The 14974-nt window shown below is 40.2% G+C and overlaps 1 protein-coding gene across 1 annotated transcript in view; it reads left to right on the top strand.

Moving 5' to 3' along the window:
- The first annotated feature begins 119 nt into the window (after window positions 1–119).
- CLPTM1L (CLPTM1-like) overlaps window positions 120–14974 on the top strand; it is a 26704-nt gene continuing 11849 nt past the window's right edge. The window contains exons 1-8 of the mRNA XM_010194834.1: window positions 120–281; window positions 640–740; window positions 3671–3860; window positions 5001–5143; window positions 7101–7179; window positions 11105–11222; window positions 12735–12829; window positions 14410–14494. Coding sequence (XP_010193136.1) covers window positions 120–281; window positions 640–740; window positions 3671–3860; window positions 5001–5143; window positions 7101–7179; window positions 11105–11222; window positions 12735–12829; window positions 14410–14494 — 973 coding nt within the window. The remainder of the gene's footprint in view (window positions 282–639; window positions 741–3670; window positions 3861–5000; window positions 5144–7100; window positions 7180–11104; window positions 11223–12734; window positions 12830–14409; window positions 14495–14974) is intronic.

Below are 14974 nucleotides of genomic sequence, written 5' to 3'. Positions count from 1 at the left end.
AAGGGTTCCGGGAGCAGCCCCTGTTACCAGGTGGTGGCCGGACTCCGCGGCGGCCCTTGTCCCCCTTAGCTGAACCGTCCGTGGTGTGGGCTTCTCGGTGCCGGGAGGCGGGAGCAGCGATGCCGGCTCGGGCCTGGATTCTCCTGCGCGGCGCTGGCTCAGCTGAGCGCTGCGGTCACGCGTGGTTCCCCGGTGGTGCTGCGGTTCTCCCAAAAGAAGCAAAAGATGGGGGGTGCCCTGTGCAGGCTTCCCCTGCCCTGGGGGTAGCCCCCGTGACTGAGGCTCGGTAGGACAAGCCTGTTTTTCGGTGTCGTATTTACATTGGTACATCCACTGTATAGAGCGGCCTTGCTGGAGAAATGGTTCAACTTACTTAGGAATCTTTGACTTCAAGTGTAGATCGTCCCATAAGAATGTACTTAAGAGCTGCATTACGGTGCGTTTCTGCCCCCAAAAGGAGGGAAGGGATAGCTGAAAGGTATTTTGGACACCCGAGTACATCGATTTCTTTCCCAATACTTATAACCATTGTGTGACTGGGGAAACTAGTGAAGCTGAAATACAGCTCTCTTAAGTGTACTGATGCGTTAATTTAATATTTGTCTACTTTGATTTCTCTGTACTGTCTTTTGATTTTAGCTAAGTGTGTATACTACCACGCGGTCAAAGATTGGTGCCGAGAGTAACATAGATCTGGTTTTGAATGTGGAGGACTTTGATATTGAGTCCAAATTTGAAAGGTAGGTATCCAAACTGTGGATTCTCTGTTTAGATCTGAAGTCTGCATCCTAACTAGTAGCTACATGTATGGAAGTATGCAATAGGCTGTTCGTAATAGTAGTGTTGAAAGAGCAAAGTTGTTGTTCCTCCATTCTTTGTTTTGGAGTTAAAGCTATTTTTGCATGCTGTACACGCTGTAACCGTATTTGCCATGTTAAGGCAGGAAAGATGATAGTTGGATTTCAGCCTCAGAGTTGAGGACAAAAGTGATGCTGTTTATAAAAACAGTATTTTTTTCATTAATTAAAGGTTCCTAGAATATTTCATTAATTAAACATTGGTAGAGTGCCTGCCTTGATAGAAATGGTGTGCAAAGTTCACTTGGCACTGAGGAATAGGCTCTTGGGTAAACTTCTCTGGCATTGAAAATTATCTCATAGTTGTAAGAAACAAAGCTTGCAAAGCAAGGCTGTACTAGTAAATACAGAACTGCTTGTTTCTGTCGCATAGATTCTACAAATCTTGAATGCTGGCCTATGTTGTCTATCATAATTTGCAGATTGCATTCTAAACATTTATCTCACAAGCTGTGCTGGATCAGTAATGTACATATGATGCGCTAAACATAGGAATTGGTTACTTTGGATCAGCATACTGTTTACAGCCATATAAGCAAATGTTTTAGAGAAGTGGTTTTTGCTTGTAAGAGTAAAAATTACTTTCAGTTGTGAAAATCTAAGTCAAAGCACTTGGAAATGGGGTCCCCCAGGGGTCAGTACTGGAACCAGTACTATTAAATATGTTCATCAATGACCTGGACGAGGGAACAGAGAGCACTGTCAGCAAGTTTGCTGACAACACAAAACTGAGAGGAGTGGCTGACACTCCAGAAGGCTGTGCTGCCCTTTAGTGAGACCTGGAGAGGCTGGAGAGTTGGGCAGGGAAAAATTTAATGAAATTCAACAAGGGCAAGTGTAGGGTACTGCATCTGGGGAAGAACAACCCCATGTACCAGTATAGGTGGGGGGCTGACCTGGGGAGTAGCACAGCAGAAAAGAACCTGGGTGTGTTGGTGGACAGCAGGATGACCATGAGCCAGCACTGTGCCCTTGCGGCCAAGAAGGCCAATGGCATCCTGGGGTGTATCAGAAGGGGTGTGGTGAGTGGGTCGAGAGAGGTTCTTCTCCCCCTCTACTCTGCCCTGATGAGACCGCATCTGGAATATTGTGTCCAGTTCTGGGCCCCTCAGTTCAAGAAGGACAGGGAGTTGCTTGAAAGAGTCCAGCGCAGAGCCACAAAGATGATTAAGGGAGTGGAGCATCTCCCTTATGAGGAGCGGCTGAAGGAGCTGAGTCTCTTTAGCTTGGAGAAGAGACTGAGGGGTGACCTCATTAATGTTTATAAATTTGTAAAGGGCAAGTGTCAGGAGGAAGGAGCCAGGCTCTTCTCAGTGATGGCCAATGACAGGACAAGGGGCAGTGGGTGCAAGCTGGAGCATAGGAGGCTCAATCTGAACATGAGGAAAAACTTCTTTACTGTAAGGGTGACAGAGCACTGGACCAGGCTGCCCAGAGAGGTGGTGGAGTCTCCTTCTCTGGAGACATTCAAAACCCGCCTGGACGTGTTCCTGTGCAACCTAGTCTAGGTGATCCTGCTCTAGCAGGGGGGTTGGACTGGATGATCTTTCAAGGTCCCTTCCAACTCCTGACAGTCTGTGATTCTGTGTGAAATGCCTGGGACTTTCTTCTGATAACGTGTAGCCAGTCTGTTAGGCTGTACCACGTTCTTAATAGCCGTGGCTTCAGACCTGGAATAGAACTTGGAAGTCAAACTGTGTTCTTTTTTCTTGTGTTTTTGCAACATGTTTTTCTATACTTGTTTCAGTGCTAATGAATCATAGAAGTAAACCTTTTTCTGGTAGTTTAGAGTTTTGACATCTTCTGAAGGGATGTTGGTGCTAAGATGGAATAAAATTGTGCCCTTAGACAAATTTTGGAGTATAACACAACACGCTATACATGCCTCTCCACAGTTGAAATGATAAGAACTACTTGTTTTGTCCTTCATATTTGCTGTCTCACTTTTTTGTTTGTTTGTTTAAAATGGTCGCCTTATTCTTGACTCTCTTGTCACAGAGTTTCCCAGGCTCTTTCATGTTCTGCATTTTCTACAATTAAAGAACACATTGGTCTGCAGTTTGGGTCATATTAAACTTCATCTCTGACAGACTTGAAAATACAGGAATTGTTTTACTGACAGTGTCTGCTGAGCCTTTTAAAATAACCTGAGCAAATTTACAGGAAGAAAGGAGTCATTATGCAAGGTTGCAAGTAGGATGATTTCTTGGCTAGCACAAGGGGAATGACTTCCTGTTTGGGGCTCCTGTTTAGAGTTCTGTGCTTGGCATGCCATAGCCAAGAAGATATTTTATTAATGCAAAGGGCTTGGCAAAACTTGGTGATTTCTTTTTTAATTTTTATTGTGTGTACAATCTGTGATACATCCTCAACACAGGGAAGGCTGTTTTCTACGAGTGCTGTGATCATTCTGGCCCTACAACTTGTCGGTAAGGAAAAGCAACGAAAGAACTGATGATGCAGACCTGTGTTATCTAGGGTAATAAAGGATGAATTGGTGAAAGATTAAAGTATCTTAAGATAATAGTAAAGCTTTGGAAATGCAAATATTATAGTACATACTGGAGTGTATAAATTGACCTTATCAAGCCGTGTCTCGTTACAGCATATAAGCCAGAACTAATTGTTGTGTGCCAGGCAACCCAGACATCTCTTTTTCTTCTGTTTGTTTGGGTTTTTTTAATGTCCCCAACATTTTTTTTCTTGCTTTCAGGACATCCTCAGTGATTCTTACATATATAGCTAATACATATAGCAGCTAAATTTTTCAGCACGTGTTAGTCATCTCATAATATATTTATTTTGTATTTTAGGACAGTGAATGTCTCTGTACCAAAGAAAACCCGAAATAATGGCACATTATATGCATATATATTTCTTCATCATGCTGGCATTTTGCCTTGGCATGACGGTAAGCAAGTGCATATGGTAAGCCCTCTGACTACATACATGGTTCCTAAACCAGAGGAGATTAATCTGCTCACTGGAGAATCGGCCACACAGGTAGGTGGGTTTTCCATCTGTAGTTGAACAACTGCAAAAAAAAGTAATTTCTTTTAGTGCTTGCTGTGCTTGCATCTTTACACTAATGATGGTATTAGGGAAGAAAAATCAAAACCCCTCTTCTTGCTTGTCAGCTTGTACATTAGTAGAGACCTCAGCACAGCAGAGGTAGAGCCTCTATGGTACTGGCTGCTTTTAAAATACTTCCTTAGTTAACATTAATTACTTCTTTAAGGATTCATTGCTTTTGGTAGAAATACTATATTTTTCTGTAACAGCATGATGCTGCTTTGTGTAGCGAACTGGATTCATGTGAAGTAACGTGCTTTGCTTTTGGAAAATGGAGATACGAACTTGATTTTGACATTAATGTATGATCAATGTCAAATTGCTTATTTTCCTTTAGGATGTTCTTACTTTCCACTTCAGTTCAAGAGAGTAAGATAGTATCTTTTGACAAATGCTACAATTATTCACCAGGGCAGGGAAGATGTAGTATTATTTACTGAAATACTTGTCAATGACTGTCATACCTCATATTCAAGTGGAACTTGAGAATTTCACTCTGTTCTTCTTTGGAGTCTGAAATATACCTATAGAAAAGTCAGAACACGTGGTCATCCAAAGAAAAGCAAACAGAATGCCCTGGGGATAAGCATCTACTGGAAGCTAAGGTCATACTTGGTTTTAGTGCTGCTTTACACAGCATTTGGAGGCTCAGAAGTTGAAAACAAATTATCTGATCTTTTTACTCTCCCAAATTAATACAGTTGATTATCCACATCCTTTTGCCTGTTTTGAAGTAAGATCTGATTATTCTACAGTCCATATTTTCAAGTGACTTTTTCTGGCTAGTATCCAGATTTTGTAAGGTATTGACATTAATCAGGAGAATATTCATTCTTGATGAACAAGGCTGTGAATGGGCACTGGGGGTTTTCAGTGTCAGATGATGACGGGTCTTTATAATCTATTCTGTAGTATTTGAGTCAAATACTCGGACTGGTCAAAATTAAGGTAAAGTGTTTCTTGGTGGGCTTCTGTTTTGTGGTGTAGTTAATGACTCTATTGTTTCTGGGAATTAGAGTATTCAAAATTCTGTATTGTTAAGCACTATGTACATTTATTGTATTTTTAAAGCAAATTGAGGCAGAAAAACAGACCAATGCTCTAGATGAACCTGTCTCTCACTGGAGGTCAAGGTTAACTTTAAATATCATGGTGGAAGATTTTGTGTTTGACGGATCATCCCTCCCTGCTGATGTTCACCGTTACATGAAGATGTAAGTCAATGACTTAATTTTGCTAGATTTATCATTATAGACTTACTGCACATTTCTTCAAAAACCCTCCCTGACCTTCTTTAGTATTCTCTGTTTAAATCAGAGCTTAGCAGACAAGAATAGGTACTCTTAATGCTTGCTTTTCAGGAGTGACAATTAGTAAGGTAATGCATGCTAGAAAATCTTACTGGAAATATCTTGTTCCTGGGCAGCTCAGAGTTTAAAGTACTTTTTTGTATGGAGTTATCATAGTAAGACAAAGCAAAACTACAAAGCCATAAGTAAAATGCTACAGTAGACTTCATATCTCCTTGTTCTCAAATCATACTTCTGGCCTTTAAAGCACTTACTGTCCCTTGACCTTTCTGGTTACCCTTCGTCTGCACACTGTCTGTACAGACTGCAAGTGCTTCAGAGGTGCAGCTGATCTCCTATGGCATCTTTTTCTCCCTTTGTGACTGGCTTTATTTTACTTTGACAATGTGTGTTCCTACATTATGTCATTTTCTAAAGAAAATACTAAAAAGCAGGGAAAGGTTTTTAGGCCGCTAAACGCAGGCAGTAGCTTCTGTTCACAGCTTGCTTAAATTACTTCCAGTGTTAAACCATATAAATAGTGCTGTATTGCCTTGTGCTGCTGTATGTTGATGCCTTTCTCTACAAGTATCCTGTTAAATCCAGAAGTAGTTGCTTAATCAGCAGACCCTGGGGCTCTGGGATGGCTCCCAGCCAGAATAGATAAAGTTAGCAGCTCATAAGATAGGCCCATAACAAGAAGGGGTTGGGCAGGGGTTGATGAACAAGGGTGTTTCTCCTGGTCATGTTTGGATACGCATCAATGCTGTTTTGTCGTACACAGGAAATAGTTTTGATATGAAGTAACCTGCTGCAATTCCACTCGCAGTAGCTTTAACTGTAATTATATGGAAATCTGAACAGTTAAATAACCAAGCAATATTTCTGAGCCTTGATTTAGTACTTTTCTTTATCATTGTTGCCTCTTATATATTTAGTATGCAGTCTTGCTTAGCTTTCATAGAGACTTCTTTCTTTTGTCAACAGCTAAAATTCAACTTTCGGGCTTTAAAAAGCTCCACTGTGCTAGTTCCGTAGATTTTTACCAGGAACATCAGTGTAGATAACTGCCTTTCCAGTGAAGAACTTCAAGAATTTGTCTCTCTTTGGGCATTAGGCTGAATACTTTTTAAGATACTGACAAAACAAATTTCATGTAGGTCATCATGTGCTAAATAACTTTCCAGTGGTCAATTTTGTAGAGGGCTCAAAGGCTGGCAAGTTTCTATTGCTTTCATGCAGGTTGATGAGGTGGTAGAGCAATCCAAATGAGTGCTTCTGTTTAAGAGAAGATTTCTGCTCCCTGTGCACCCTGCAGTCATATCTAGCCTTCCGGTGTGCATACCAGCCATCGTGTTCTCCGTCCCGTGCTAGCCAGAGCATGTGCTGTTGCTGACCTGATAGATGGCATTAGGGGTGCAGAGGAGTGGGGGAGATGGTGGAGAGTTGCCATTGTTGCATTAGGAGAGGGATACTTGAGACAAAGGATACAAATACATGGTAGTAAACTTCAGCACATTTCTCTTCAACAAACATTTTTATTTCCTCTACCTTTGGTCATGCAACAGCTTCAGCATCATCACAACTGATTTCATTTGTCTTTTTTTTTTTTTGCTCATTCAGTCTTTCTACAGAAAAGTAAGTAAAACAAACTAAAAGATAAATATGACATGCCTGACTTTTTTATACAGACATCTCTCAATGACAGACTCTAGGCTACTTGCTTCTTTCTTGCTGTGTGTTAAAGGAAAATGTACCTGAAAAGATGGTGGGAAATAGCTACATGAGTACATCTGAAAGTGATGAATGAGTGCTAATTTGAATAAAAGTAGCTTTCTTTTTAGATCACTACAGTCATAAAATCCATGTTTAAACATCCTAGGGTTCAGTTGGGGAAGACAGTGCATTACCTTCCAATATTATTTATTGATCAGCTAAGCAACAGAGTGAAAGATTTGATGGTGAGTAATAGAATACCTTTAATTACATTTAACAGTTTTAACAGTAATCTTCAATGTTGTTTTATTTAAGATTTTGTCGTAGGTTGTTTGCTGTAATGAAAAAGTATAAATTCACAAAAGGACTCTATCAAAGACTGTTTAACTTAATGTGGTCAACTGTGGTAACTGCAGAGGCTGAGTCTGGGTTTTGAGACTCCCCTCTGGCAGAAATATCTGCCAAGCACTCCCTTCTATTCCACCAAAAGATATTTGGATTTCATTGCGTCTGCCTTTTGGGTGGATGTGAAGGACATCACTGGAGCAGCAGCTGTGGTGGGAGCAGTCTCATGAGCAGTTTGACTCCCTAAGCTGATGAAGTTATGATAGCATCCCAGAGCTGCTTCTAATACCTTCAAGGGAAGTGAGTGTACTGAACACAGCTGATACCGGAACTACACTGAGATAAGTCAGTAGCTATTCTCTTATCTCCAAAAATTCATGGTTAAGTTTTCTGGTGGTGCGCTCTGTCATGTTAGAGTAACCTGAGCAGCTGAAAGTTTGGTGCTGCAGTACATCCCATGATTTTGTGCACTCAAACAAATCAGGGCTTAGAAACTTCAATAATGGAATTACAGAAGGATGAGGCTGGATGAGATCTCTGGAGGCTGCTAGTCCAATGCCCCTGCTCAGAGTAGGGTCACCTAGAGCTTGTTGCTGGGAACCTTCTCTAGTTGGGTTTTGGGTATGTCCAACGATGGAGATGCTGTAGCCTCTCTGGGCAACCTGTTCTAGTGTTCAGTCACCCCTGCAGTTAAAAGAAGGTGTTTTCATACATGTAAATAGAATTTTCTGTACTCAGTTTTTGCCCAACTCTTCTCTTGTGGGAAATCATGCAGTTCCTTTACTACAAGTTACACGTGGCAGTCCCTTGCATCTCAATTATGTTATTCTTAGCAGCTTTTAGTTAAGCCCTGCAGTTCTTTTCAGTTGAGCTGACTGGAATTTAGCAATCGGAGTTTCTGAGAGCAAAAGTCTTGGGGATGTCTCAAAACTGTTAAACTAGTACGTCTGGATTCAGCATCTTCTAGATTAAAGTCTCAGTAGATATAAACTTTCCGTAGACCTTCTAAATTGTCTTTCTGATTCAGTAACTTTCACTTAGGCAAAAACTGCTGTTACTTAGTGTTGGGGAGAATCTTCTTCAAGAACATGTATACCTCCCCATCCCAAGGTTGTTCGGCAAAATAAACCCTGAGCATTTGTTAAAAATCTTGGTAGCAGATAGTTTTGTCCAGTATTTCTTTAGCTGTACTTTTGTGATGTCTTTATCGGTGATCATTGTCCTTTGTTTTGAGTTTCTCACCACAGCTCATTCAGTTCAGTACATTCATATGAGCTGCTAACTGGTCATGTGCCCTGTTTACAAATAAACTCAGCATTCTCATGTTATTAATAACATTCCTGCAGTTGTCATGCATGTCATGGTTAATGCTATTGTAACTCTCTGCCTTAAAGTCATTAAAGATCCTGAGAAGTGCTGCAAAGACTGTTCCAGCAAAACTAGCAAACTTCTCCTTCAGCACTGGCTTTTGTGGCTTCTCAGGAGTGGCTGGCCAAACTGCTCACAAGCCCTGCAGAAAGAATGGTCTAATAGTTTGCATACTGTGAGAAAATGAGGGGTAAGTGAAGAGCAGGAAAGAATAAGGGAGGAAGGTGATACAGCTCTTATGGAGCAAAGTTGGCATTTGACTGTAAACAGAGGCATAGCTGCTGTCTGTTTGATAGGCCCAACCTAAAGTTGTGGAGCTGAAGATGCGTTTTCCCTGCTTGTGCTAGGCTGTGTAGATTTTGGATTGACTATTATTTTGACCCACATGTAGGTTTTCTATGGTACATACTGTAGTCTGGAAATTGGGTGTTCCTCACGTTCTTAACTGTTCTTGCTAGTGCTAAGGGTTTGGGGATTGCACAGGATTCTGATTTAATCAAGAGGGAACATTAAAATTAGTACAGCTGAACTTATTTGCTCTGTTTGCATGCTGTTTTGTAGTACTGATAAAGTAGAGTGCTCAAGGTGATATGTGATGTTCTGAGGCCATACCACAAGAGTAGGTTGTACTGCAGAGATTTGGTAACTACTTAGTTTTCAAAGGCTTAGCAACTATCACACTCAGCTAGGTTGTGAGGCAGCACTTGTGGACTTGTAATTGTTCATTGAGAAAGAGTTCATTCTTCTAAACTTCATATGTTCATTTAATTTGCTTTTGGTGTTGAAGAGTTCCTGTCTCTGTCTTGTATTGCAGGCCGATTTTTCTCCCTGTGCTACCCCTAACTCTTTAGTAGTGCTTTGTCTGTGTAGAGTGCACTTGCTGCATGTCACTTGACCATGTGTTTTGCACAATCTTTGTTTTTTATCTGCCCTGCACAGCTAAAATTTCTCTTCCTTTTCTCCCAGAAATGTTGATGCTATCTTTGATAGACCAAGAAATTGGAATCAGAATGACAGGATTGCAGGCATCCTTTAAAAAGGAGAAGAAGCCTGCAAGATGTTTATGCAGCTTTTGGTAAACAGCTGCGGAGTCTTGCCAGCTTCTCTACCATCAGCTCCAACCGCATTGTTTTCACCCCATTTTGTTTTGGTTTCTTTTTCTAGACAGTTCTAAGGTCCCTGGCACCATTCTAGTTTCTCAAGCTTTCTCCCTGCTGTACTGATAAAACTTCTCCAGCTTCTCTTTCTCTCCCTTGCATGAATACATGCATTTTCTGCAACTGTCTGAAAAGCTTATAGGGTCTTGGGAGGGTAATGAGATTGCAAAAATACTCAGTTGGAGGAAAGAGAGAATGGGATGGTGAATGTAATCCCCAGTTCACTGACTGATATCTGGGGAGGCTAAAACCATGTTCTGTAACATGAGAATCAGAAGCTCATTCATCTCAGATAGGTGTCAGCTAACTAATTGCTGTAGAAACAGCTACAGTGTGGAGTAGCAGTTTGAGATGGGAATTATGATTGGGTTGTAATTAGGAGCCAGAAGCAATAGATCTTGAGCTGCTGCAGTTCACAGTGCCTGCCCGTCTGTAGTCTTGAGCTATGCTTGTGAGTTTAAAACATGCTCCCAGAACTTGGACCTAGGTAGCTGCAGAAAATTTTAACATCTGTGAGGACTTTTTTTTTTTCTTTGTTTTAAACCTGTTGGAGAGACGTTCAACTGTCCTGCAGACAGAGCTGAGGCAATTTAAGACTTCTTTTTACCTGGGGCCCCAGGTAGTTCTCATCATAACTAAAGTGTAGGTGATACAGTAGGATTAGCTGAAATTTCTTTCTCTTGAAGCAGGAAGATTTATGTGACATCCCATATCCCAAAGTTTGCAGGCAGGGTGGCTTGCTTAGCTTTAACTGTGGTGTTTTCACCAGTCTGAGCAAGCAGCATCATCTTGCTTCCCCACCTTTTGTTTTGCAATGAATTGTGACTTTGTTTTTTCCTGAAACCTGCATCAATTCAGCGAAGTTCTGACTGTGGCCTTTGGGATATGATTTTTTTTCCTTTTTTTTTTTTTTTAAATCTTCTAGCTTAGGTAATCTTAGCATATACATTCAGAGAAGATCTGTCAAAAGAGAGAACTACCTTAAGCGCACTTTCCCACTTGAGCTGAGACCAGCAGAGGGACCCTTAGGTAAATGTCTCGGAGACATTTGTATACAGTAACAGTGAGGTTGCTAAAGAACTTGAACAGAGCAAACTGCTAATTTAGCATTTCTTGAAAAAAAAACCCAAAGAATTCAAGCACAGTATAGAAGTCTAAGATCTCGCTCCTTTTAAAAAAACATTGTGACCTCTTAAAATTGTATGATTAAATCATAGTGATATAACCAGTTTATTTTAAAAAATCATTAATGGAAATGATGCATTTTTTCTGCTATTAAAAATGAAACTGTCTTATACAGGTGATAAATCGTTCAACAACAGAGCTACCTCTTACAGTGTCATATGACAAAATATCTCTTGGAAAACTCCGATTTTGGATCCACATGCAGGATGCTGTGTACTCCCTTCAGCAATTTGGTATGTTTTTTATCTTTAATGACTTTAGACCAAAAACAACCCCAACCACTCAGTTTTTTCCTTGTAATACACAAATAACACTTAAATCTCTTTTTTTGTGATTACTTGGTGAAAAGGTTTAATGCTACAAATCTTACATTGTTTTACCTTTAGGTAAAGATGGAAATAAAACGTTGACATGTGGTAGGAAACAAAAACACAGAGTTGAATTAGCTGTTTTAAAAATAAATTTTATTTAGATAATACTACTGTAAAATCGTAAGAGGCCAAAATAGAGGAGGGAATTTTCACCACAGGTTTCCCCTATCATCCATGGAACAGAAAAGCTGCATTGGTGTTGCATGGACTTTGATATAAGCTATCCGTCGCTGGTCACTGTAGCCACTTCTACAGTGAAGTATGGGCAGGCAGAGCAGTCTTTGGGCTCAAGCTGAGCGTGAAGAGGGAATGAGGTTGTTCAGATAAACTGGAGGCTTTTCATGCACCAAATTATTAAATTGTGTGTTTCGCTTAAATGAAATGGAGTAATTGTGCACCTTCACTCTGAAGTTCAAGTGCTCTGTGTTGGTGATGGTGTAGCCAAGCTTTTACTGTTTTTTAAATGTTTGTTCCACTGATATACATCTTTGTGAGTCTAACAGTCACTCTTAAAAATCTGCATCTTATTTTCAGGGTTATCCTTTCTGACTTACTTCTTTCTCACTAGACTGTAGTTGGCTTCTTTACACTAGAGTAAGGAACTGCATCGTAGCTGAACTGGTGTTGACGTATATGAATGTAGGATTTTTTCTGATCCTCTCTTTTTAAGCTCTTTGGAGAGCAATTTGAAGTTTTTTTTCAGGCCAAGAGATCTTAAAATCTTCCGCACTGAAATATTTTAATGCTTCTAAATCCTTCCCATTTTATCTTTTTTTTTTTTTTTTTTAATCCAGATAGGTGCAGTATTCTCATTTCCCAAGAGACATGTGCAGGGGTCATGCTGTTTCCATAGTGCTCAGTAGTGTTCTTTGTTCAGCAAAATTTAGTCAGTTAGAGGGAGAGGGTTTGGTTATCCACTGTCATCTCAGAATTAATATTTTATGATGGACAACATTTCAGGCATTGATTCCTCTGGAAAAAAAAATCTGTTCTGGTTCGGCATGTTTCAGAGTGTAGTGTTGTAAGACACTGTACCTGTATACAGTGTAACTTCAGTGAGAGTCCAGACTTTCTCCATTTCTTTTGCAGCTTCTCCTTTTCTCATGTTTTGCTGGGGTAGGGAGGGAGGGTGGGTAAGGAATGAGGTCATCCTAAGTAAAATCCAGCTGCTTCTTAGCTCAGGCTAATGTATATCAAAGCTGCAAATATGTCTGATTCAAATAGCTGTCTTGAAAGAATCAAGTAACTTGTCTTGAATTTATGATTCCTTACTAAAACGTGCAGGTGAAATAACATTCCTTTCATACTGGATTTTAGCATAACAACAATTTACTGTCTAATACTTCTTGCATAATTGCTTGTTCTTCCCCTTAGGGTTTTCAGAAAAGGATGCAGACGAAGTAAAAGGAATTTTTGTGGATACTAACCTGTACTTTCTGGCCTTGACATTCTTTGTGGCAGCATTCCATGTAAGTGGAGAAACTTTGGTTTTTAGGGATTATAGCATATTTTAGAAAAAATGAGAAAAGGCGGGGTGGGGAAATGGGTTGAACTTCAACTCTTATTGAGTTTTATCTCATTTATTGAGAACTCTTCTTAGAAATAGTAATTTCAGTAGAGCAATAGAAGAGGTTTCTGGTACGAGTCAGCTGTATTTCCAGTAGCAACTTAATATAAAAATCTCAAAGAAGATAGAAATATGAGATAACTAGGTATAAACTCAACAGTCTTGGCTGAAATGTAAAACATTTAACTTCAATATCATCACTTTTTTTTAGCTGACATAAAGCACTCAGAATTAATATGCCTGTCAACATTTGTTCACATTCCCTGCTAAGTTGAGTTATCACAAAGGTGATGGCTGCAGTGGCATAGCTCGGGCACCATCAGCAGGGTTTGAGTCTCTGACTTCTAACCCCTGGAGAAATTTCGATCAGTTGAGCTAGGTTACTTCAAAAAATTATCGCTGCAAAGTGCAGAGCTTGTGGCCCTAGGCATGGTTGGTTGTTGTGACTCTGTCAGCATTGTGTGTGTTTTGGTTTAAATATGAATCTTTGTTTTAATTAACAAATTTTTAAGACTTAGTTGTTCTGCTTTGAATATTTTTTGTCATCTACCAAAAAGATTTTAATTTATTTTTTTCACTCTGCTTATTAGGTTTGTAAGATATCTGTAGGCTGGGATTAGCCCTTGTATTTTTTGCTTTTATATTATTTGGCCAAATTAAAAAAATACACTTTTTCTTTAAAATTTTCTGGCCCAAGATCTTACATCTGTGCTGGCTTTTTTTTTTTTTTTTTTTTTTAAGACAGTGAATGCTTAAAGGAAATACTGAAAAATATTCTGGCAGCCAAGAGGGCAAACTGCATTCTGGGGTGCGTTAAACACAGCATAACCAGACAGCCAAAAGAGGTGATTTATTCCACTGTATTCAGCATCTGTGTGGCCTCACCTCAAGTACTATGTCCAGTTCTGGGCCCCACAGTTTAAGAAGGATGTGAATGTGTCCAGGGGAGGGCAGCAAAGCTGGTGCCAGGGTTGGAAGGCTGAAGTCCTCAGAAGTGGCTGAGGTCTTTGGGCTTGTCTAGTTTGGAGAAAAGGAGACTGAGGGGGGACCTCAGTGCTCTCTACAGCTTCCTGAGGAGGGGAAGTGGAGGGAGGCGCTGATCCTCCCTGGGATCCAGTGACAGGACGTGTAGGAATGGTTCAAAGCTGGGCCAGAGGAGATTCAGACTGGACGTTAGGAAGCATTTCTTTACCAAGAGGGTGGTCAAACACTGCAACAGCTTTCTAGAGAGGTGGTTGATGCTCCAAGCCTGTCAGTGTTTAAGAGGCTTTTGGACAGTGCCCTTAACAACATGCTTTAAATTTTGGTCAGTCTGAAGTGGTAAGGCAGACTACACGTTCATTGTGGCATTAAATTTTTATTTCTGAGGCTTCTAAACTAGGTTTTTCTTGCAGTTCTATATTAAATGAATTTTTAACATTTCATCTGGTAGTCTTTAACTAGTACACATTTGAACAAATTAGTGTTTCTTGCTATTTGCAGCTTCTCTTCGATTTCCTTGCATTCAAAAATGACATCAGTTTTTGGAAGAAAAAGAGGAGCATGATTGGGATGTCTACAAAAGCAGGTATGGGCCACAATGCAAAGGGTTGCGTGTGTGCTGTCTAATAAGTACTGTGTGTTTAGTCTTACTCTTAAGTTGAAACTTTGTAGATTCACCAAGGTGGCAAAATGAGATGCATTTGTGTATGAAAAGAAGATGGCTTGTGGCCTGGTTCTACTGTTATTGACATTCTGCTCAAGTATCACTTGCTTTTAAGCACTCGTGTCATTTCTGAGGTTTGACTGTCTTACAATTGAGAGTAAGTTTAGTACTAAGTCACCAGATTTCCTTTGCTGAAGGAACAGAAAAATACTTTCAGAAAAGAACGAGGAACAGAAAAAATCCTGTGGGTGAAGAGAATGTGGTGTCATGGGTTATGCTCTTCTGTGAGTCCCAGGTGTTCCTTGTAGACAACTACAGGTTCCAAAATATCTGGGGGGGAAAATGCTGTAGTGTAACACTGTAGTTTGATTTGGGCTTTGTTATAAACAGAGGCAGTAGGAA

Source organism: Mesitornis unicolor, unplaced genomic scaffold, assembly GCF_000695765.1.
Source record: "Mesitornis unicolor isolate BGI_N332 unplaced genomic scaffold, ASM69576v1 scaffold20541, whole genome shotgun sequence".
Taxonomy (NCBI): domain Eukaryota; kingdom Metazoa; phylum Chordata; class Aves; order Mesitornithiformes; family Mesitornithidae; genus Mesitornis; species Mesitornis unicolor.
The sequence above is the reverse complement of the archived record's forward strand: the minus strand, read 5'-3'. Positions and strand labels throughout refer to the sequence as shown.